The sequence below is a fragment of the Lissotriton vulgaris genome, chromosome 11 (assembly GCF_964263255.1).
Source record: "Lissotriton vulgaris chromosome 11, aLisVul1.2, whole genome shotgun sequence".
In the NCBI taxonomy this organism is placed as follows: domain Eukaryota; kingdom Metazoa; phylum Chordata; class Amphibia; order Caudata; family Salamandridae; genus Lissotriton; species Lissotriton vulgaris.
Genome location: NC_141699.1, coordinates 1,085,300,548 through 1,085,326,155, shown reverse-complemented (window position 1 = coordinate 1,085,326,155; position 25,608 = coordinate 1,085,300,548). Strand labels below are relative to the sequence as shown.

General features: G+C 43.0%; 1 protein-coding gene across 24 annotated transcripts in view; it reads left to right on the top strand.

The window, feature by feature from the left end:
* Window positions 1–25,608, top strand: part of LRCH3 (leucine rich repeats and calponin homology domain containing 3) — a 345,591-nt gene that overhangs the window by 144,971 nt on the left and 175,012 nt on the right. For all 24 annotated transcript variants that reach the window (XM_086944592.1, XM_086944588.1, XM_086944587.1 and 21 more), the window contains exons 3-4: window positions 1,225–1,351; window positions 21,560–21,665. In XM_086944592.1, the coding sequence (XP_086800718.1) occupies window positions 1,225–1,351; window positions 21,560–21,665 (233 nt within the window). The remainder of the gene's footprint in view (window positions 1–1,224; window positions 1,352–21,559; window positions 21,666–25,608) is intronic.

The following is a 25,608-nucleotide window of genomic DNA, read 5'->3' as shown; positions in this document are numbered from 1 at the left end:
CGTCCGTTTTGCTGCCCAGTAATACCTGACTGCAAGTCCACTCTCATATACGCCTCTTTGTAATTTACACAGTGCCACTCTTGTGCAACACCATCCCACACCATCCTACGGTGCTCACTGTCTATACCCTGAAATCTTCTTGTGTATTTTGCAGGGGGTATTCTGCATGATGTATAGCAGTCTGGGTTTCTACATCATTTTAAAAATTGCAGCCCACCCCATTAGTGATATTGGCCGCTTCTTCCAGCTATCTACAGCGCTTTTTATTCGCTTTAGCTGGGGATGCAAATTGTCCTCCAGGAATTCGCCTTCATTCCGTGCTATTCGTATGCCATGGTATGTGAATTGGAGCTTGGGAGTAAGCGGTATCGTTCCAATCAGTCTTTGGGGAATGTTTCCCTTTAACAGGAATATCAAAGACTTGTTCCAGTTGATTGTGTTCCCCAAATAGCTGCCGAACTGCTGGAAGATTTGTAACACCCTGTATACTGATCTGTACGGTTGGTCAGCCGACAGCCATGCTGTGTACCCTTTCTTAGTGCCAAGGAACGTGAGACCACCCCTTTTACCCTCACTCTTTGGCTGTTGGATTTTGGTATAGAAGTTGTATCCATTCACAAAACGTGGGGCCGAAGCCCATTCTGTGTATCATTTCAAACATGTATCCCCATTCCACACTATCCAATGCCTTTTGTGAATCTAATGACAATATAACTGCCTCTTCCTCGGACCAGTGCAGCACCCCATACAATCTCCTCAGATTAAGCCTTGTGCTTCTTTGTGGCATGAACCCTAACTGGTCTGTGCGTACCAAATCTGAGATCAGTCTGTAGCCTGGTCGCCAACGCTCTAGCTACATTTAGTAATGAAATTCTTCTGTAAGACCCACAGACTGTCTGAGCTTTCCCTTTCATTGGTATGACCACTATTGTGGCTTCCCGGATAGCGTTTAGGAATTTTTATTTATTTATTTATTTGTAACTAAAGTTTGATGCTGGCAAGGACTTCTCTGTGAAAATACTTAGTGAGAGCCACGCAAGTCACTCCACCATGGAGTTATGGTGTTAAACAGTTGTGCATTGTGAAAATTATTTATTTAGTTCCTTTATTTCTTATATTATCTTGGCAAATTGAATTTACTGGAAATAGTATTTTTGTATTTTTTTTTTTTTTTTAGAAAATCATAACACAGATTTCTTTCTCTTTTCTTTTTGTGAAATGTAGCCGGAATCAGCTTTCGACGTTGCCAGCACACCTTTGCAGCCTTCCTTTAAAGGTTTTGATCGCTAGTAACAATAAGCTCATCTCACTACCTGAAGAAATTGGGCGGCTCCGACATCTCACAGAGCTGGTCAGTATCGTCCTTATTCATTGATCTAAAGTGTGGATTGATGTGCCATCTTAATGTAATAATGTTTTAAAGGTTGTTTGTGTAGGCATGGTTTCGTACAGCAAGCATTAATTGGCGAAATACTTATTTTGTTTCTAATTTTGTTTACAGAGGAAGGTCTTTATGAGTTTCATGTATGTATTTGACAGATGCTTACCTGCACATTTTGTGAGATGTCCAGGGTGGGGGGTGTCCATCAGGATTTGTAGAACGCGGCTGCATCACCCGTGAGGGTCTCTTGTGCTGGGAGAGCATTCTGCTAATTGTCCTATTGGTTGAACATACAAAACATGAGGTCTTTCCTGAACTGCTGGAAAGATGGTGAGGATCTGATGTTCATGGGCGGGGGGAGTTGTTACAGGTCAGAGAGGAGTTCCCTGGTAGGTTGGTGGAAGTTCATTAGATTGTTGAGGTACACCAGTCCCCCCTACCACTCTGCGACCTGGCCTCAAGGACTTTCAGCGCCATGATGCTCCTTCCGGAGCGAACGCCGCGCTCTATAAATACCCCTCCAAATATCCAAATAGTGTGTACTGCCCTGTAAGCGTGGGTGAGCAGCTTGAACCGGCATCTCTTTGCGACTGGTAGCCAGTGGAGTTTCCTGAGGTGTGGAGTGATTTGGGTCAGTCTGAAGAGGTCCAGGATGAGTCTGGCTGTTGTGTTCTGGATAGTTTGCAGCTTTGTCATGAGTTAGGCTGTTATTCCTACTTAGAGGGAGTTGCCGTAGTCTAGTCTGCTGGTGACGAGAACTTGTGTGACTGTTAGCCTGGTGGGAGCCATCTTATGACCTTCTTGAACATTCAGAGGGTGAGGAAGCAAGCAAGCAGTGGAGACGGCGCTGACCTGCTTCATCATTTATAGCTTGCTGTTGAGGGTGATGTTGAGGTTGCGGGCATGTTTGGTGGGTTTGGAGGTGGGGCCCGTTCAGTTGGCCACCATGCATTGTTCCAGAGGGTGTCCTTTCCCAAAAATGAGTACCTCTGCTTTGTCAGTGTTGAGTTTAAGACAGTTGTTGTTCATCCAGGCGGCCACGCCTTTTATGCATCTTTGAAACTTGTCCTTGGTGGTCTTTGGTCAGGGAAAGGATGAGTTGGGTGTCGTCGGCATAGGAGTTGATGTTGAGTCCGTGGCTCTTGACGATGTTTGCTAGGGGTGTCATCTATAGGTTGAAGAGTGATGGGCTAAGTGATGAGACTTGAGGTACATTGCAGTTGATCTTAGGGAGCGAGGGAGTAGGGCGGAGGATGACCTTCTGCGTTCTTCCTGTGAGGTAGGATGTAACCCACTTGAGAGCTGGTGGAGTCTGTTTAACAGTGTGTGGTGGGATACTGTGTCAAAGGCTGCTGAGAGGTCAAGGAGGATGAGGGTTGCTGTTTCTCTGTGGTCTAATAGCATTCTGATGTCGTCCGTGGCTGCGACTAAGGATGTCTCTGTGCTGTGGTTAGCTCTGAAGCCCTATTGGGAGGGGTCCAGAAGGTTGTGGTTCTCCAGATGTCTAGTGAGCTGAACATTGATGACTTTCTCAATGATTTGGCTAGGAAAGGGAGCAGGGAGATAGGTTGGAAGTTCTTAGGTTCCCCATGGTCTGCGGATGACTTCTGAAGCAGAGGCTTTACGTCGGCATGTTTCCATTTATGGAGGAAGTGGGCCATGGTGATAGAGAAGTTGAGGACCCTAATGAGTTCTTTGTTGATGAGTGGATTACCGAGGTTGGATGTGTGGTGTGGGCAGGGGTCTGCTGGGGCTCCAGAGTGGATGGACCTCATGATGGATGCTTTTTCCTTTTTCGGAGAGGATGTGAGGTGAGGTGATGTCTGTGTGCATCAGTCGGCATGATGCGACTGATGATGTCCTCGTCGGATGGGTAAGGGTGGGAAGCCTTTGTAGATGGTGTTGATTCTGTTGTGAAAAAAGTATGGAAGGGCGTTGCAGAGAGCTTGAGAGGGTGTGATGCGGTTTTCAGTTACAGAGGGGTTGGTGAATTCCTTGACTTTGTTGAAGAGTTCCTTGCTGTAGTGGGAGCTGTCCTTGATGCGAGTGGCTAGAGCGATCTTCTTGGTATTCTTCAGGAGGTGGTGGTATCGATTGAGGTCGTTTTTAAAGCATTTTCGGTCCTCAAGGGTCTTACTGGTGTACCATCTTCTATCCTTCTTTCTGCATTCACGTTTCCGGGTTATCAGTTTTTCTATGAACCAGTTGGTGTGGTGTGGTAGTTCCTTGAGCTTGGGGGGATTCTTTGGTGCACCTTAGTCAGTGCTTTCCGTAAGCCAGTTGGTGAAGTTTTCCACCGCTTGTTCAGTGTCTCCTGTTGTGGTGGGTATGCAGGAGGTTGGTCCATTGTTGTGCTTAAGCCTTTTACCAGCTGCGCTGTGTCTCTGGCAATGGAGGCAGGGGTGTTGCGTGGTTCCAAGATGGCAAAGTGGACGCAGTCCTGGTCGGTCCAGGTGAGCTCCTCAGTGTGGATGCATTGTACTCTATTGCTGGCTGAGAAGATAGTCTCAAGCGTGTGCCCTGGGGTGTGGGTGGGGTCATTGACTAGCTGCTTGAGTCCGAGGTTGGCCATACTTTTAAGGAAGTCTGCCGTGTTAGCGTCTAAGGTGTTCTCCAGGTGGAAGCTGAGGTCCCTTAGGAAGATGTGTAGGTTTGAGTCGATGGCGAGAGAGGAAGTGAAGTCAGGGATGGCGTTGCAGAAGTCTGTGCGGGGCCCTTGAAGTCTATATGTGAGGGTGCCTCTGATGGCAGTTTTGCTGTTAATTCGGAGTTGGAAGTTGAGGTGCTCCTTGAAGGGGGTGGAGTCATATGTGTGGTGGTAGAGCATTTAGGTTCTCCCTGTAGATTATGGCGATGCCATCGCAGTTTCTGCTGTATCGGTCCTGGTGTGCAGTCTTATATCAGTCGGGGTGACTGTGGGGATGTCTGGAGCGGATGCGTGGTTCAGCCAGGTCTCTGTGATGAAGACTGTATCCGTGACGTAGGTCGTGATGGGTGTCCCAGATTTCCGTCACATGTTTTCTGAGTGAGCGTGCGTTGAACAGCAGGCAGTGGATCTTTCTGGTGGTGTGGGAGTAGGCCTTGTTTGTGGGTGTGGCGTGGGTAGTAACCACGGTGTTGTAAGTGAAGCTGCAGTTCCGGCAGGAAAAAGGACCTTCAGGAGGCATGGGCACAGTTGTTGTTGTCCTGGTGTCTGGGACTGTAGGGCTCAAAGTTTGTCTGAGGTGTCGCAATGGTGATCTGTGGGAGTTTGGGTGGTGGCGCAGGACCTCTTCCCGATGTGTGCGCGCCAAGCCCTCTTGAGGGCGTCTGGTGCTTGGTCGCGCTGCGGTACCCATGCCGGGTGGACTCCAAATAAACAAGGAAAGGGTTTGCTGATTGCTCCAAATAATGATTTGGATCTCTGAGGCAGATTTAGAGGCATGCTTATTTTGTTAGTGCCACTCTTCCAAGCTTTCCCACACCCTCTTCCTTCTTTCATGCCATTAAATATCACACACAACCTGCACCTGTTCATTAGACTATATTTTCGTTTCTTGTCTGCTATTTACAGAACAAGGTACACAATTAGCACGAGGTGTGCCAGTCGGGATTATTCAATCAGTGATATTTTACACTAGAGTGCTTTGAATGAGTTGAGATGCCTTTTATCCCATTTGCTCGTTTTTTCAAGAATTCAGTAGTAGGTGTGTGGATGAAACCACCTGTAGTATTTGTGATTTCAAGATCAGTGTGGAGGGAGCATAGGTCAGTGTAAGATTTTATTTAAACAAGACAACATCTCCGGTTTGTGGAGAGGCGAGCAGTTTAATTCTTTCCCTTATACAGTATAACTCCAATGAAAGTGAGCTTGAAGAAGTGCTCCTTGGGATGTGGGACAGTGCTCTTGTACTGGTGGGTCCTGAAGATAATAAAACAATCTTCTTTTCCTTCAGACTGCTTCGCCTCCAAATCTATAAACTGTAGTACAGAGAGACCAGCTTTTGAAAAAGTCCTTGATAAGGACAAAATAAGAAATGCAGCAAAAAAATTGCATTATTTCTAATTCCAAAAAAGAATATAGGAAAGTTGAAACCATTTGCAAACCTTTGGATCTCAAAATTCATGTAAAAAGGCAAGTTCCTCAGGTTTCTATTTTGTGGCGCTGTGGTTGTTAGATGATTTCTGGATGTTCAAGATATATTTTATTAGAGTTACGTTTTCCTTTCATAGTGAAAATATCTGTTTCGAAGTGGAAGTCAATCATTTTCAGTTCATAGTTCTACTCTTAAGCCTTATGTCAAGAACTTGAATGCTCTTAGAGGCTCTGGCTGCTCTCCAGGAGTGCAGGTGTTTATTTATTTGAGGACTGGCTTCTGAAGGAGGCCTCTATGATGGAGGTTCATTTGCTTTCCATGCAGTCATTGAACTATAGGCTGGGATTTTCTAAGTTCCAGATTCAAAGCTCACACAAACTAGTTTATTGGAGCATGAGTATCTACTTCTTTGAAGAATCTGCTTCTTCTTAGAGTGATCCAGCACATACGGGTGAAGCACCACTATTAATAATTGACATATACATTTTCAAGTTGTATAATTTCTTAATAGACTAATAGGGTTCATGGTAAACTGGATTCTCTTTGCTTCTCTGGTTCTGTATTGGTTGCTGATGATTCACACCAGAATGTCTACCAGGATGTGGGTTGGCGGACGCTGCACAGCAACCTTTTGAAAGATACCATGGAACTTCCGGTCTGTTGGATTGAAGAAAATAACAGAAGCTTCGGGGTCATTTGTCCCCTTAGAACAACTATTCTCGGATTGTTTTTCTTTCCTGCGTATTAAGAAGTTACATTCTGGTCTTCATGGACAGTACACTACCTACCGTGCACTATGTTAGCAAGCTCTGGTAAGCAGTCTTCTTGAATGTGTACAAGGAAGCGATGATCCAGTGGCATTCTTCAGTTTCCCAAGGACATAGTGGTTCAGAATTGGGATAGGCAGAGCAATGGCCAGCTTTAAATATTTTCACACAAACAGTAATCATCAGTAAAAGGGTTGTTAAATATTTCGGGATGTTGGGCTATCGAAAGGTGGATCCCGTTACACCTTACCAGAAAATATTACCCGCATGTCTGCTCCGTGTGTACCCTCGGAGAGGATATTCTGGGAGATGCACTGATGGTCAACGAGAACAATCTAGTGTTTTCCCTCCCACCTTTTGTGAATACTTTAATGGTTTTGAAAAGTTTTAGAAAGTGTCAGGGATCCCTGGTGCACCCAACTGTCCCTGAAGTAGCACAAATCTCCATCATTCTCAGCAGTGGGTGATTGGTGAGGCTGCCTGTTAATTGTTTGCAGTAATCTTGAGGGTTGATGCACACAGTCAGTTGCTTCTGCATCTGAATAGTCTGCAAGTGGTTTATTTTTGAGACTTTGAGAGACTGACCCTTCGCATGATATCTCCAACTTGATTGATGCTGTCTAGAGACTGTGAATAGGAACACGTTGATCCGTTTACAACGTAGGAGAAAAATAAGCATTATTAAGTATTTCAAAGGCTTTTTTAATGGCCCTCGGCCGGTTGCTTTGCAGACACTTTAGAGTTCTCAGTTGTCGATAGATCACAAGGTGTCAATGCATCAAGGGCAGAAGAAGGGTAGAATATTCCAAACAATCCGCCTGGCAGTTTAGCCTTGCTAAACTGTATTGCTCTCTGTGGTATGCTCTGTTGAGTCAAGGGGCCCAGTCTGTAGATAAGTGGGACGGTTGCATTTTGGTGTTGGTTTGCTGAAGTCCTTGCATTTTTTATTTTTTCTAAATTGTTTTAAAAATGTAGGTAGTCAGGTGGTGTCATCATCCCTTTAGGTTGTGAGGATTCAAAAGGGAGGGACCAAGACTTTTAGGGACCTTTCTCCATGTTTTGGTTGTCTGGCATTGCGTTGACAGGGACAGACTGCATTTTTGGAGTTTCTTTCTTGCAGGTTTATGCTGCTGGGCAACATTTTACAAATAAGGAGTTCATTTTCCTTGGAAAGCTTTGTGTACATGGAATCCTGAAGGGGAATGTTTTGCTGAACTGGGAGCAATTGAAAAGATATCAAGGTGGTGGGAGAGGGCTGGCGGATGTGGTGTAGATGGTGGGTCACGTGTTCTTGACTTGTTAGGTTTAAATACAGTCTGGTTCTGGATTATTTTAAGTATTTGTGCTAGAGATTATTAATATATAATGTTGCTATAATCTAATTTTGGAAGTGCGCTGCCTTTTTTCAGTTAAATTCTGGGATTGGACTGAAGAAGCCAGTCAACTTTACTTAGCCAGGGTAGTTGTAAATTTCTATTTTCACCACGGAATTAATGCACCGAACGAGAAATATTTCAAAGTCGAATAGGATATCCAGGTTTTGTTCTTTGATTGCTGGGGTTGGAGATTGTTACAACCCTCCTACCAATTGAAGGAATGGGATGGTATAGTGCTAGCTTCACTCTCAAGAAAAGGTATCTCAGTTGGATCATGTTTAGGTAGATATCTATCCTTCATGCAAGAAAATGTATTCCAAGCATCTCATTCTAGTTATTTTAATCTGCTTAATCTCGCTCTAGCCTTAGTAAGATCTGAGTGTCCTCAGCATCCATCTGGAGAAGTTGGTAGCGGTCTCCTATTCTGATCCTCTAGCATTTTTGTGAGTTAGCCATTTACTAAATAATCAAAGGCTGTCCACAAAAAATGAAGTCTCATGCTCTCACAGTCATTTCTTCATATCATGCTGTGTCAGACACTTCTTCTTGCAGCACGGTTCACCCAATTCAGGAGTCAGGAGACCAACAGATGCCTATGGACTAATTCAGGTTTTAAGAGATTGGTTGCTAGCCCTTGGGGCTGGGGTGAAATTAAATTCAGCAGCATCGTTCCTTCCCGAACAGAGCAATGGTCAAAAACTGCACAGGAAACCATTTAAGGCTGGCTAGTCCCTCTAATCCATGGCAAACAAGACCGAATAATAAAGCCTCCCAAATCCAGCCAGTGTTTGAATTCTGTTCCATAGTGCCAGGTAGTTCAAACTCCCAGTTCTAGTCAGTGGAAGAGGATGCAATCTTTTTAACTGACGACCGCTCCTAGGATGCTGGAGAAAAAATCTTCTGCCTGTTGCAGTACTGCAGGAACGCCATCTCCGGTAGCCTAATTTGATGCCCTCTCTCCCAGACAGAACACAAGTTGTTGGAAGCACTGGCAAAGCAGAATGCCTGGAGATGTCCAGCTGCAACAAGGCTGCAGAGAGCTGTGGTGCGAGGGGTGACCTCATGGGGTAATTGCAGTGAGGCTTGAACACCGCTCTACTAGTAAACCGCAATCTAGGCACTTAGTCAACGTATAGTGCAGGGGGGAGTTCAGGGTTACAGGAACAGGATCCTCAAATGCACACTCAGTTGGGCTATTCTATCTTTTCTCGAGGGTAGCGGCTTGCTAAAATTACATAGTCCTATATTACTTCTCACTACAAGTCCTGAAAGGGAAGAAGGATGCAGCAGACAGAAATAAAAAATAAAAAAGCATAATGGATGGAATTATGGATTCACGGGACTACCTTTTTAAATGAATGATTTTTGCACCCATATTTAGATGATCAGTCCTCGGCCTCATTTATTCGGCCTCATTTCAGATCAGATCTGTGTGCAGCCATCCACATATGGAAGTACTGCACTGTATAAAACACAGAGGGTCCCCCCCCGGCCCAGTGTAGTTCTCTCACTAGGAGGCAATCCAAAGGAATAGAGAGCCAAGGCTAACAGACTAAACGATTGAGATTAAAGTCCTGCTCCAAAGTAGAAGTCACTGTGCACCTCCTTAAGCCCACTTCAGAGAGATGTGGCCAGGCACTGAAATACAGATACCTGGGGGCACAACACTGGAAGCCTGGCTGCAGAACGAGTGGTAAACAAGAGGATATCCTTCATTCTGAAAAACCTCCGTTAATTATACGGCCACCCGCTCCCTCCCCTCAACACTCCTCCAAGAGGGATAGCTGGAGCTTCAGACGAAAGAATTAGCCCGCAATTACCTTAACTCCCTTGTGTACACAAAAGTGGCGAGGTATAGACTGAGAATCTCTGGTGATGCTGGTGTGTGGCATGGGCAAACCTAAGAGAGCCAACTGGACTAAGTCAAATGTGTCTCCTTGTGAAAAACCACTGTGATTAAACACTGGCCTCCTCACCTGTCCGTCCATTCAGGGACATTGCATCTCCCATTATTGCCAGACTGTTCCTATGTCTGATTATGTGACTTTTTTCAAAGTGGAGATGACTTGCCACACTTCTCCACAGTAACACAGACAGCTGTCTCTCTATGGTTGGCTTACAATAGGTTAGTTACTAGAATTTGACACAGCTACATAGCCTGTCAAAGATGATACTAGTCTCAAGTTGTAGGAGGTTCAATAAAAAGCAGAATTGGTATGTTGGGAGAGGAATGCCCCCCTGCCCCTAGTGCTCACCCACATATGAAACTTAACCAGACTTTTATTGTTGCCCGGCCGTCATACTAATCCAGTATATACGCGTTGTGTGAAGCGTTCATGTGACTAGACCTTTTTCTCTGTATCAAGGGGAGGCGACCCTACTGGCTCAGTTTGTGTAAAATTCAGCCATTCCATTAGAACGAGAACCATGAGCTGATATTCTGTGTACTTGTATGTGCTGCAAATGTGAAGCACATGTATGGTCGGGCGGAGCCTGCAGCTATGGAAGATGGCTGCGCTGGGGTGCGCTCCTTCGGCCACAATCTCATCTGACGAATGGAATGCTGCCAGTGGCTGAGGAACCGCCTCACAGCAATCTGAAAGACATGGCAGGAGGTCAAAAGCAATAGCCCTTCCTGCAGGCAAAAATCCAAGAGAAATTAGTTGGAAGTTCTAAGTTGGTTTTTTAAAGCATCAAATGGACTATGATTAGATATGACAACAGTCCAGCAGGGACAAATACAATTTGACCAGCAGCTCCCCGTTCTATAAAAACACCATTAGAAATGTAACCAAGTAAAAGGGATTTTGCAGCCACAGTAAGACCAGAGGCTTGAAGGTTTAATGACTACAGACTCTTGATCAGTACCTCACTGAACACACATTACTCCCCACTCCCCGCCCTGCCCAAGTTCTAATTGGGATTTCCCTGCGGCATTCAAGGTTAGGGCCTGCTGAAGAGAGGGACATGGACGGATGATTCTGCAGGCATCACAGCCAGAACAAAATTGCGGTTACAAGGCAGGTTGAACATACCGATTGACCCTCCCTAGGCCATGGACCCATTTTGTTTTTTAAGTGTGTCACTTTTAATTAAATTGTAATGATTTTAAATAATTTTCAATAACCTCTCTACTGTCTTTGTCCTTGCCTTTTGGACCCTGGTAAAGTTGTGAGAAATTGCTCTTTTTCTGAGCAGATTGTAATGTAAAAAGGTACCGGGAGTGTTGCTGATTTTTAATATATATATTTTTAAACTACTCATTGAAATGGGGCGTGACCTGCGTGAGACAGCCTATGTCCCTCTGTGCTTCCACCTCCTGTAAAACACTGCAACTGGTGAAAGCCTGTGCCTTGACAAAAGCACAAGGCTTACATACTACGCTGCCGGGATTATAGGCGCTGGATGCAGGGAGAGGATCACAGTGAAACCTGGATACACGTCTTAACCATACCTGGGACAGTGACAGAAGCTGGAATCTATCTTCACTTTCATAGTCTCTAAGATAGACTGTGCCAGCAGCCTACTCCCTGTGGTGCCACGTTTCTTTATAGCCAAGCAACAAAGAATGCAGAACAGTGCAGCAAGATGTCTCCATCTACTCCTGGAGGAACACATGACACCAGTCCTGCAAGACCATCACTGACTACTTACAGGTGGCGACTAATGTTTAAGGTATTCTATATCATTCTTGGAGCCTCCCATAGAAAAGGAGCATTATATTTATAGTACTCCGAAAACAGGATGTTGCTTCCAGGTTAGCACTGATGTTCATTGTGCTTCCAGATGAAAAGAAATTCATAGAAGGTGCTGTATTCTTGAAGCAAGCAGGAAAACTGTAGAACTCCTTGCCAAGCAAAATGCGAATTATAAAGGAGCCCATGAAATTCGGACAAGAGTGAAAACCTTGCTCTTCTAACCTAATTCCCAGACTACAAGCTCTGGCAAGCAGCCTGGAACTGCAAATTTCGGCAAGCATATAGAGAGCCTATGGCAGTCAGTGTCCTCAACCAGCTGTTGACTGCGTCTTGACAGAAACTGGTAATCCTCCAATATCCGAAACACAGTGTTCATTGTTCAACAATTATTTAATGATTGCGCAATCTGCCCCTTCTCACTATGCAATCATACGATGGCCCATGTAGGTGGGATATAATAATTCATGCCACTATAACTAACCGCTTGATACCATTTGTTAACGCATGTACACGCATGTAACTCCTAAAGTGATCTGCGATACATTGCTTTCCCCTGATGGACGCTGATGATTTGCACAGCTGCGAGGCCCAATGCTTCTTTATATTCTACCCATTGTTTGACACTTAATGTTGAGAACTTCTAATAGCAATCATTTAAGGGATGACTTTAAGCCAGTGTATCATGGCAGATCAACCTCGCTCCTCACCATATGTGGCTCAGCTTCCCTACAAATCAATAAGATGTCAGAGGGGGCCACTTTCTTCTGCGGTGAGCACATACATTTGAACTTAAAATATAAAGAAGTTGTGAACAAACTAATGGAACCCACAAAGCTGATCACATTTGTCAGCGCAATGCAACCATAAACTGTCTCTCACTCTCTTTCATATCCCCTCATCCATCACGCTGCTAAGCACAGCTTCCCAAGACCGGATGCGAGAACCTCTCTGGTCATTCACACGGGACATGAAATGTTTTTCAAATATATGTGAAAACAAAGACAACACTTCCAGTCACGCACTCGCTACCTGTGTGTGTAAGTGCTTCAGCACCGAAGAAAGGGTAGTAAGCACCATGTAAATGGCTGTATTACCTTACATTATCGCTTTGTCGGACACTATGAGACAATACTGGCAGCTAGGCTAAATAACTCTGCACCACCCACTCTAGTCACTCACAAACTTCGTTTTGTCAGTGCTGCCCACCTCGAATGACCAGCTGCCACATGAACACAAATCAAATACAATTAATCCAAAAGCATGAGAGGCAGCACACTTCCAAATCTAATGTGTTTACTTATCAGTCCAATTTCCATGCAATGTACAAGTTAGTCCATAATTCCCATTTTTGTTAGACACCTCATAATTGTTTGTTTTTCTTGTTTCCACACTTGCGTATACAATATAAAAAAGACACAACCAACACGTTTCGCCCCAACACAAGGGCTTCTTCAGGGCACCGCAATTCTTAAGTAAGAATCCAGTACCATGTACAGAGTAATTAGGAAACTATTCACGTTCAAGCAGTTTCGATGCATACTTCCATGTATCATCAAAAGGCTGGATAGGTATCAGGCGTGAACTAAGACTAGCCAGACCTGGATGTTGCTGCCACACAAAGTACTCTCGGCTATGTGATTTACGATTCTCGAATAGACATGCAGAACTTTGATTGAAAATGGACACACATGATTGTTCAAGGAACTAAAGGCTACCGAAAACATGTAATTGTATTGTGGACAGCCTTTGGGGCATCAGCAGGGTCTTCTCTTTCTCATATGATTCTCCAGTGACTTTCTCCCTAATAAAGCTTTTCTGCATATTCTTTAAGTTGTTTGTAAGTTGCTTGGCATGCCTCAGAGGGAACGGGCATGGTAGATGATGCTGTACAAGTGCAAGATACGAAATACCTGCTGAAACAAATCAGCCTGCGAGCATCTTTTTGAGCTAAAACCTTGATGTTTTCGATCATCCCACATCCTGTGAGCATTGGGAACACTTGAAATATGAGTCGTCATAGGAGACCTTGAATATCTGATATCAACTTTCTCTCTCTTGTCTGTAGTTTTTGTTGTCGTTGGAATGGCAGAATTAAAAAAGGCCCTCCCAGTGACTGGGGCCCCATTGAAAGAACTTGGGAATAAACCTTGGTTGTTAGATGTAAAATGGCAATTCAAACTGTAATTATCAAGCTTTGTATGCAAGACGCCGCATACTCCCACGAATCTGGCAATCTAAAAGGAATTGCAAATGTTGAGGTACAAGGGTAAAGGCCATCTACTGGAAGTAAGGGTTCAAAATATAATTTGAGATCGCAATAGACCTCACCATAAAAGAGCTACTGCCCTCCCCAGCCATTTGGTTTTGAATGAGTAAAAGTATTTTGGAAAACAACAGAGCCATGACATGAGCTGCCCTCAGTTTTCCTACATGCAACTCCTAATCTCAGGTAGTTTTTGTCATTCAATACAAATACATTTTTTAAACCTTGTAAATTTGTAAATGGGGCATTTGCACCACCTGGTTGATAAAGAAATAAAAGCCAAGGACCTGTCTTTAGTTAGTGAACATTACTAAAAAAGAAGTGGACACAAACATCTCATAAATTTTCTGGAGATTAATTCATATCACACTCTACAATACGATGGACGCATAGGGCGGTAATCAATTGTCAAAGCTTGCCGCATGTTTGTTCTGGTTGGGATTATTCCATATTTGAAGCAAATGCGCTTCATAGAGAATTCCATGAGTACTCCAACTGTAAACTTGTACTGCTCCGAAATATAGGAGGCTGTGTAGTCCCGAATGCTTAGATGTAATCCATGATTTCATTCTATCTTTTCTGGGGAACTATTAGTCGCTGTGAAGAAAACCCTTTTCTCTCTACCCCCATCAATGTTACCACTGTGTGACAAACTTCCACTAGTCCTCTCTTTCTCTCCCCCACCCGGCCAACCATAACCTCTATCCCAGAGAGAAATGTGCTCATAATTAGTTGCCTTCTTGGTACAGTTCTACCTCGAGTATGTTCAGCAACGCGTACAGATTCATGTTTTCTGAATCATTAATGAGAATTGACACTTGTTAACGATGCTACTTGTGCACCTTGATGCCATTAAGGTGTGCGGAGGCTTTTGGAATGGGGCCCAGTTTGTCTTGGATGCATTCTTTCGCATTGAGGGCAGTTTGGGGGTTAATGATGGCACACACTTGCTTAAATTAAAAATCTTTTTCTAATAGTGTAGTTTTATATACTATGTATAAAGTTTTGCTAATCTTATTAAAAACAATATTCAGATTAAAATAAGTACTCAGAAACGGAATGATTGCTTAAGTATTTTAATTGCGGGCCTTATAATGGAAAGTTACGTTTTTTTAAATGTATTTTAACATTATATTATTTGCTTTTCTGACCGTTTTTCCATCCTATTTCAATAGACCCCACCTCCTTTGTTTGATTCTATAAAGTGCCCTCTGATCAGACCCCCACCCCCCCCACACACATACTACCAAGAAATTGGATTGTAAACATGAATGCTGACTTGCCAAATATTTACCCTGGCTATGCACTTGTTACAGCTATCCCATGCACTTGACGTGTCATAAAGTATATGCAAGTCCCTTTTCTGTATTTTACTTTTTTGGGGATTTTGTTATTGAGGTTAAAAGGGTTCAGACAACTCCCAATTTCCCATTTGTGTCATAATGTGTGCAGACAGATGACTTCGCAGGCCGGATTTTACTCAGATTGAAGTCCTCTTGTGTGTAATTGCTGTTCCCTTGAATGACGAGCACTCTCTATTATGATTGTCAGTTCAGTTCAAACGTCTTTATTTCTTTTTTTTTTTAACCATAAAAGGTTTCATAGACAATACATACATTATTCTTAAAATACAGAACAGTATAAATATCCACAATATTCATTAAAACATCAGTGCATTAAACATTAAAACTTGATTAAATATACTATAAAGACGTACAGAAATTCATTCATATGAAAAGTAAAAGATGTCATCCAGTTATGTGGCTGACAGGTGCCTAGCTCTGATAACCCATACCTATCCTAAAAATTTTGCCACTCCAATGGACAAGCATTCGAAGGTATTACATCTTAAAGTCCAGAGTGCTTCCATGCACCCCCTTGTCTTTATCCTTTTGCAAATGGGTTTGAGCCATTTTTGGCGGGGAGCTATATAGGCTGGACAGGCGAAAAAAACATGGCCTATTTGATCGTTACACCAACGGCAATACTCTGTTTGATATCCACGCCATTTGTGTGTATATGACCTAACTGGTAGTGAGCCTATCCTAAACTGATGGTAAAGTTTTCTATCCAAACCTTTAGTGATGTTATCCCCATAGGGCTCTAAACAGAAATCTACCTTATGGCTCAGGAACAATCCAGTCAGGGTTGCAGATTGTGATGACTTGACAAGTTGTTCTTTTACAGTCGCCCAATACAATAGTTTAAATTCTTGTTTTGACGGAAAAACATTGTTTCACGGATCGGACCACTGCAAACTTAAGCCCATGTTTTGTAGTGTGGACTTCACTACCCGGAGCCACGGGAGGTTACCAGACCCCATAATTGATCTTAGATCCAAGATTTCATTAGCAAATAAGATCAATTCTGGAGTGGTCCAAATACGTCGCCACAAGGCTACCATCCTATAACGTGCTAGATCTTTAATAGAATGGCAGCCCATATCCAAAAGAAGCGGTAGTATCGGGGTAGATTGTGGGAGACTAAGCAAACTCCGCAAAAACTTGTTTTGAATTTTGTCCAGAGGTGCAAGGTCCACATAACCCCATAGAGCTGCACCGTAAAGAATTGAGGATCTAATTTTTGCATTATATATTTTTATTGCTGGTAATATCCTTTTGGTGTGTGAGCAACGTTGCTCCTTAACCAGACACCCCGTTAAATGGGCAGATTTCAGACATAAGGCTTCGATCTGTGGCTTCCAACGCAACCTATAATCTAAAACCACTTCCCAGATAAGTCATGACATTCACCTGTTCAAGGTCAATGCCATTCATTCTGACATGGCTACGTTGTGGCTTGTTTGTTGTTAACACCATGAATTTCGTTTTTGAGACATTAATCTCTAAATCATTAATTTTACAGAAATCCATGAACTTGTTTATGGCAGACTGTAACCCCATCTGAGTTTTTGCCAGAATCAACGTGTCGTCTGCAAAAATAAGCAGAGGAAATTTTCTACCTTCTAGAACTGGGGCATCTGTGGGGGTGTCTTCAAGATACTGCACTACTTGATTTATAAAAAGTAGGAATAAGGTGGGAGCAAGCACACAGCCCTGCCTTACTCCGCGGGTGACCGGAAAGGGCTCAGTCACCTGGCCCTGCCTGTCCCATCTTACTCTTGCAAAATTGTTCTCCTGCAGTCTTACAGTTAGTTCCAGGAGTTCTGGTGGTATTCCCATTTTTCCCAATGCAGCCCACATCTTCTTTCTCGGTACAAGATTAAAAGCGGATTTGAGGTCCACGAACGCTGCGTAGTTGGTCCCCCTTCCTAAAAACACAACCTTCCAATAGATCAAGGTAAATCTTAGCACTTGATCGATAGTGCTCGTGCATGACCTGAAGCCAGCTTGCATCGGAGATAATATATTGTCCATGCTCATCCAAGCCTGTATTCTTGCCAGAACCATTCTTGCTATGACCTTCTGCAGGGCATCTATAAGACTGATAGGGCGGTAGTTCCCTGGTAAAGATCGATCACCTTTTTTAAAGACCGGTAGGATCTCCGCCCCTCTCCATGAATTTGGAACCCTAGCCCCATTAGCGATGGCATTGGCTAAGATCGTAATGTATTGTACCCAATTATGCTGGTCATAATTAAAAAGATCTGCCGGGATGCAGTCCATTCCAGGGGCTTTGCCCACTTGGACCAATCTTAATGCATTCTCAGCCTCTTTAGTGTCAAACGCTACTAACAAACGTTGCGTTGGGGGCAAGGTTAACCGGACTATCTGAGCATCTCTTGGTGCCTCATTCGGATCACAGAACTGTGATGCGTAATGGGCAACCCAATCCTCTACCGAAACATGATTAGAAGGTATTTGTGAGTCCTGGGTCCCTCCCCATTTCACAACTTCTCAAAATTTTATCTGGTTTGATGACAAGCAGGCCTCATACAGATCCTGCCAACGACAATCGTCCCACGCTTGCTTCGCCTTTTTTTGGACCTTTTTATAATCTATCCTTTCTGCTCTAATATCAGATAACACCCTTGTTTTAATGGCCTTAATCAATGCGCAATGGGCCCGACGGCAGGATTTGTCATACCATTTCGCACCAGGCAAAGCTCCCCCGACTTTCCCAAAAGTGCCTGTCTTTGTGAAATGGGTTTTCAGATTATCGAACAGTTGCTCATGTATGAGGCTAATCTGATCGAGTGGGCCTGAATTAGCGATCACTGTTTTGGCTCTATCGACAGAGGATGCAACTTCATTGGATATTTTGTTAAGGGATACTGTATCTTCCAAGACCCTACACCAGCGGACTCTACGGCAGTCATTAGTTAAGATGGCCTCACCGGTCATACCGTTAGATACATTTGTTCTACCGAACCCCCCCTCAATTTTCAGGCTCAGTGTCAGCGGGTTATGGTCACTCTCGGGTCGTGCTGTAATTACCATGTCATCTAACACTGGCCAAAACTCTATTTTAATTAAAAAGTAATCGATCCTACTAGAGTTTATTCCATTATCAAACGTTACCTGCCCTATTTTGTCTGATTTCGCTCGTCCATTCGCTGCTCTTAGGCCCCAATCCAGGCATAAACCTAGCCATTGTAGAGCTGCCTCAGTAACCCTTTTGTTCGGATTAAGAGCAAGGACTGGAACGTTCCATATTTGGTCAACCTCTCCATAGCTGTCATCACCCTCACTGGGTAGGGGTTCAAAGGTGCTGTTTAGGTCCCCTGCCACTAGAATAAATTTGTCCCTCCCAATTGAATCCAATAATTGATCGAGGTCATCAATAATTGCGGGGCTCCGCCCTCCCGGTATACCCCTTGCGTAAATATTGATAAGAAATATATCACTTGGATTATCACTACTAAGCTTTAATCCCAAAATATCCATATTTTGGATTATCAATTCCAGAGGCCTATAGCCAAGGGATTGCCTAATCCAAATTACCAGACCTCCCGATGGTCTGCCTTTTTGCCCCCTATTGGCTGGTTTATAAAAATTAATATAGCCCATGCGGAAGATTGGATCAGAAGCCCAACTTTCTTGGAGAATTACAATATCATGCTGGTCTATAAACTCAGCCCTTTCTGTTTTCCCCTTTAATCCAGCAATATTCCAGGAGACTAATTTAATCACTGGATCCTGACTAGAAAATACGATGGTTTGACTTTGAACCTGGGGGTTGATTCTCGAACTCCCTTCCTCGACCAGTAACGGGCTATCTACCACATCGTCTGCAACAATACTACTATCACACTCACCCACACTCGTCTGCAACAATACTACTATCACACTCACCCACACTGTTTCTCCCCCCCCCCCCCCCCCCCCCCCATTGATTTTAGCGCCACCTCATCTTTACTACACAGTATTGGGGCACAGGTTTGCATCACCTTGGGTTGAGATGGACAAGAAACCACTAGATTTCTAGCTGTATCACCATTACAGTTATTATCATCTATCAAACACAAGGGTCAATCAACACCTTCCAGACCACTGAGTGGGTCATACCGATTCAGAAGAGGTGGATAAAACGGGAGATGTAGAACCAGACCTGGGCAATACCTTCCTCTAGGTCTGCTGTTTTGGAGTGGGTGTATTTGGTGCGGTACTTCACTAGGCCTAACTCTTTGGGGATAAAAGTATTGTAAGGATAATGATTGAACATCTCCCACCTTACCAAACCTTGGGTTTCTACGGATAAAGTCCACCACCCAGGGATCCCTAAAACTGACTATAATACAGTCCCCCTCTAGATCTTTTGGACAATACCCCACCCAATTTACTCTCCTAACATTAAGGATTTCTGTTGAGGACATAGGTGGGAGAGTTCTGGTTTTATTAAGCCAAAATTTAACTTTGTTGTGGAGATCCCTATGTGTTTCAACTTTCCCCACCTCCAAGGGAACAACCCCCGTTAGGATGATAGTATATGGTGCTGATTCAGGAGGTAAGTTAACACAAGGAGGTTTAAGTTTAACAGGCTTGGTTTCAGGTTGGCCTTGGCCCAAGGGCTTGGTTGCTTTATCTATCTTGCTAGGGGCAGGCTGTGTTTTAGATACTACATCTTCTGTTGGCGTTTTATCCCTGTGTTTGGGATTGACTTTATTTTTCCCCTGCTTCAAATGGGCTCGTTGATGCAACTGGGAAACTGGATTGGCAGTTGGCCCTACCCTTGAAGTATCATTGGTGGGCTTTGACTGGCCTCTCGTTTGAACATTTCCCGTATTAGCATCAGCTCTAGGTATCTTTCCCAACAGGACTGTGTTTTCTCTAACTAGCAGCTCCAACTGGTCCATTTTGTCATTTAACAACCTTGTCCTTTCCAACAATGGCAACATTAGTGACTTCATCAGAAATTCTATTTTTCCCATAAGGATGTCATCAATGTTATTGGACGAGGGTTGATTGGTGACTTGATCAGTGGTTTTTTTGGGGCACAGGGGTGTTGGTGAGGGGTTTTGTTAAAATCGAAGTGGGTTTAGTTGTACACTTATTTTTGGATAGCTTCGCAATACCCCCCTTTTGGACTTTCTCGACCCTCTTCCTCTTGGTATTTTTAGGTCTAGGCGATGGTATCATAATAGGGCTTGTGTTCCCTGCACTAGATATGGAACTAGAGTGAGCAGCAGTATTATCGGTGTTCAATAAATCATCAAGGAGGGAGCTACATGAAGATATCTCCAAGTCATGAGTAACTACATCATGTTCCGTAATCTCGGATACCAGATCCGGGCTTTTATATAAGTTATCACTAGGATCAAGATCACTTAAAGGAACAGGGGATGCAGTCTGCCCTATTTTCCCCAGCGAAGACCGTTTCCCGGTTACGAAGTCAATAGAAAGTCGTTTTTCGGCGAGGGCAATTTCCTTTTCCAATATGCTTGTGCGCTTGAAAAAGTGGTCAATAGTTCCGGTAAATACACCATTTGTTGTCGAGACTTGAACTAGTCTTTCTTTACCTGATCTCAGAGGCATTATACCGTCTCTACTGAACTACCATCCAACCTTTAGAAGTACAAAAAGGCAATAACAACGGTCCCAAATAAGAAAAATAAAAGGAAAGAAAGATTGGTAACCTAACCCCGTAATTGTACAGTTGGATAAAGTCTCACTTGTAAGAGGGGTGACCCAACCCGACCCCTATCGTCCTCGGACGGCCCGCCCTTGTCCCGGGCTTCTCCCGGGACACCCCCGCGCGCTCCCGCACAGCGGTATGCACTGTTTGCTATAAAGGGAGGGAGAGTGGGCAGGGGGCGGGGCAGGCAGGCAGGGAGAGCGGACCAGGTGGTGTCAATTGGTCATACAGGGACTTCTGGGAGACTAAGTCCCTGTATTAACACTCGCAGCCGTGTTGCCAATGGTACCCTCGCCTTTCCCAAGCACAGCGCCCCAGCGCTAGTCCAGATGCAGATTGCCACAGTATCCCGGAGCCACGAACCAGGACCCGCGGAGCGGGTCCGGCGAGCAGTGGGCAGATCCTCGAGCAAAACAGCAATTAACACCAGCAGGCGATGATCCACTCGGCTGAGCCTCCTATCCTTCACAGTCAATGTCAAAGGGTGTATGATTGTATTTTCTCAGTCTTTTTTTCCTGGATATTGCTAAGAAAATGAATAATGGTGGGAGAGGAAATGCCCACCTTGGCCATCTAAGGCTGGCAATTGTTGCCTTATGGTCTTCCTTTCAACACAGAGTTGCTGATGGCCTGACAAATCTCTTCCTCTTTCCTAAAGCAATTTATTAAGTTATGTTAAAACATTTTTTTCCCCATTTACAAAGTACACCCACACATAATACTCCCACTCCATCTTGAGTCTAACAGTATACACAATATCTAGCAACAGTTTCTGATCAGTGATTACTATTAACGTTTTGGGAACCCATATGATCTTTCAACGTCCTCCTTTCCAGCTCCCATGCCTTACGCAACTGTTCGCCTTTGTTGTTAATTAATGAAGAACATAGTACAAAATGGCAAAGCGACTTGTAGAATTGGAGAACTCTTATCGCCCATGCTGATGTCAGTCTTTTCTTGCAGGATGTGAGCTGTAATGAAATTCAGAGAATGCCTCCTCAGGTGGGTCACTTAGAGTCGCTGCGGGACCTGAACATCAGGAGGAATCACTTAGAACATTTGCCTGAAGGTAAGGCTCGGGGTTCTTAGTGGCCATTGGTGTGCTCCTCAGCTTTCCACAGTATGTCAGTTTACACTTTCTATGACATTTTCAGACATTTTCCTTTACTCTGTTGATGCCTACAAAGCTAATACCTTTTTATTTTCCAAAAGAATTTCCTTCATCCTGAATAACTCCTCAATTGAAAATACTTAAAAAAAAATAACTCTTTAACTGGTATACCATGACACATCTGGAGATCTGAAAAGTAGACCAGCTTTTCTGAAACCTGAAAATGTTAGTCATAATTTGTGGATTCCCTTTTCTTTACATGTTTCCTAGTCTTGACCTTTACTTGAAGATTAGAAGTTTATTATTCCGTTGGGCAGACCTTTCATCAATTTCACACAACCTACGTTAAATAAAATTATAGATTTCTTTGTAAAAAGGTGTAAAACTGGAGTTTAAATGAAAAGAAATCCCCAGTCAGGTGTGTGTGTGTGTGTTTGGTTGTTAGGTTGTTAGGTTGGTTGTTTGGTTGTTTTCTAGAGTAGTAAATACCTCAGGGGGGAAAAAACAAACTCTTCCTAAGAAGTGAATAAAGAATCACTGTGTGCCATTAACACAAATGTGTTCATGTGAAAGGCCACGGTACAGATGCAGAGAATACTTGGCCTTCATTACTGGCATCTCTTCATTTTGTGCAAGTTTGTAAGCAGAAAAGGAGTGACCCTCTTGTTTTCTTATATGCAAGAGGCACAGCTTCACATACCTGTCAAGAATTTCCACAGAGCCATTGGAATCACGTGACGCAGTGGGGCTACACTATGGACTGATTTTCTGTTTGCCGTGGCATTTCAACATATGAATTTGCAGTTTAAAGTAACACTATGTCCGTGACGTGCCCTGTCCTTGCCAAGTGCTGTTTGCCCCGATCTCAGTCAATGGAGGGTTTGGTGATGTCACTTGAAGGGCAACCTTCCAACTCCTTCTACTAGGTACCTCTCAGTTTGTCGAGTTCTGCATGAGGTACAATTAATGTTGAGATGGTGTTTGCTTGCAATTCCACTTGATTTAATGGATGTATTACAATCAAGTACTTGATCCCCGGCGAATTGTGAAAGCTTTCACACATCTGAATGACTTGCCTTTTGTAGGAGTTGGGTACACAGTTGCAGCGAAGGTACTTTTTGGGTTTTTATATATTTTTGGCGATCTAGGCAGTAGTACGTATAAAAACTCAATTACAATTGCTAAAAAAAATTGTATCTGAGGTATGTTAATTTTGTCGTCTCAACATACTGTTTACAAATTGTGGTTAAATTAGCTGGATACCGAACCAAAGTTAATGACATTGCTATGTGATGTAACTAAACAATACTCTAACTGATAAACTTAGTTTAGCACACTCCACTGTTCATAATATGATAGTTAATGTGTTTTCTTTCAATTTAGCAGTTGCTGAACGGTGATAGCCATTACATACAAAAAAATCTCTCAAGTGCCAAAAAAAGTAGTAGTATGATGGGAAAGTTATTTTGCTGAGAATATCTGTAAGAGCTGCTGTGTTGTGTGTGTGCACAGTGGTTTAAATATTAGTCGGATTAGGGCATGTTGCAAACATCTGTATCTGATCAGCCAGGTCTAGGATCTTTTCTTTGTGACTCCTGACACCATTTTGTAATCTTTTATGGCTAAATAAAGGTGACTTGTGTTAAAAGCTTGTAATATGCAAGAGTGTTGTGCTTTAAGGCATCTGTGGCAAAATTGATAGCTAATAGTCTATTATTAGCTAAATGATTCATTTACCAACCTTTACACTAGGAATCGTTAAAGATGTTAAATAAAAATAATTATTTCAGGTCATCTATATCCCATGGAGCATAACAATTTTGATAAATGCCTTTATTTCCACCCAAATCCATCACAATGCTGCTAGATTCTTAAATATTTTTTATATGAACTTAAATCACCAAATTTAGTTAAAACCTCTCTGCATACAAAACATGAAAAATTGAGTCATTTGGGAGTTTTATTTCTTCTGAGAAGCATAAGTCTGCCACCTAGAGCTCTCAAACAGTAGCATCTCGAGTCCAGGATGGCCCATCCACCCCACCCCCTTTTTAGGTTGCTTGTAATTCTAAGCAAGGTGGGAAATGATCCTGTTTGAAAAACAATTGTAATGGAAGTAGGAAAGAAAGTGAGCAAAATAAGTACTGACATTTATGGAATGTAATCATATTCACCATATTGAATCACCCCCTACAGAAATCAGAAAGTGCTGCCATTTTCCAGGCAGTTTACTGCCTTTTGTAAACATGACCTCATAAATCAGTAAAAAACAAGTCATCAGATCTGCAGGAAAATATATGCCTACATACTGTGTAAGATTCTATGATTGTATAACCTGTGGAAGAATGATTTCAGTTTTGGATTTATTCAGTTTGTATGAAAGTAGCTCATTACATTTTAATAGATTTGTTACTAGATTGTTAGTTACACCATCTACTCTTCTAGATGTGAGGTTGGTACAGCTACATTGTCTGCATATGCTATTACACAAATATGGAACGCAATTCCTCCTGAAACCAGATCTAATCCCTCGACTACCTCCTACAAAAAAGAAGTGAGACTGCTGTTTCTGATTAGATACCTTCCGCTGTAGTCCTGAAGGTGGACCATTTTTCCTGAATAAAATTGTTTCCTGAATCTACTAAGTTGTTTGTTTACAATGTATATATTTTGTATCGTGCTTGTTGTTTTTTGCTTTTAGATGTTTTCAATCTGTTTTCTATTTGTGCAGCACATTGCTATTTGTATTTGTATCAGTTTATTGCCTTTTCTTTTGCATTTTTTTGTGTTAACTTGTTTTGCTATTTGTACAGTGCTTTGATATTCGGATGGGCCATGTTCACGCTGTATGAAACTCCTTAAATAAATACATTGAATGTCTGGGACATTACACCGGTGGGATTATTTTAGTAATTAAACCAAAAACTGCTGAATGTTGTTTGTGCCTAAGGAATCTGAGAGGATGGAGCTGTCCCTCCTGCCCTTTTGATAGTAGTAGGAAGTGAAGTACCACCATTATTAAACCTGCAAACTGGTGTGTTCATGAGATGAATAAAAGGGCAAGATGCCAAACCAATCTCCATCTTAAAGTACTGGTGTGGTGTTATAGAAACAAGCACTGGCGTTGCCAATAGGTCTCGCAGTAGGAAAGTTGGAGCTATTGGTTTTGTAAATGACAAAGCCCTTTATGTTTTTAAATTGAAAACAAAAATAAAAGGCATTGTTATTTGCAATTTTAATAGCTCCAACTTTCCTACAGCGAGACCTATTGGCAATGCCAGTGCTTGTTTATATTGCTTCCGACCTCTTGTCAAGCTCTTTCAGTGCGTTCCAAACGTCCAGGTGAGTAGTTGCTACTACTGTAGTGTATGTATGGGTAAACGTAGGAGTCACATCTGTTAGTGTTGAGTTTCATTCTTGGTTATGTTCCATACTTTGTGCAGTGGTGTTTTTGTACACTTGTGGGTTAAAGCAGAGGAACGTGGGGATCGGGCCACAAGTAGCATGTACAGTTATCTTCGGAGACTTGGGTTCAATATTTGACAAGAGATGGTCTTAGTTTCTCTTTTGAGTTTTCTGTGATTGTTGCTTCTCTATCCCGGTTAGCGAGTTATCCCCCGAGCTTTAATGTCTGCGCTAAGAAGGAGCCATCCTTTCCTAACTTGTGATGATTAGTGTTCAGGAGATGCACCCTGACCAGTGCTTTATTTTTTGTGAAGTGCAGTAAATCTGCTTTCACCTAGGAATCCCAGAATGGTTTCGAGGTGGTTGTTAAGCTCGAGTTTAACAGGTTGTACACGGACTGCCATGCCAGTATGTTCCTTTAAAATGCATAATTGCCTTATGATCATGTCAGAGCCAAGGCCCAGTTGTGATTACTGCAACCTAAGTGCTGCCTGTG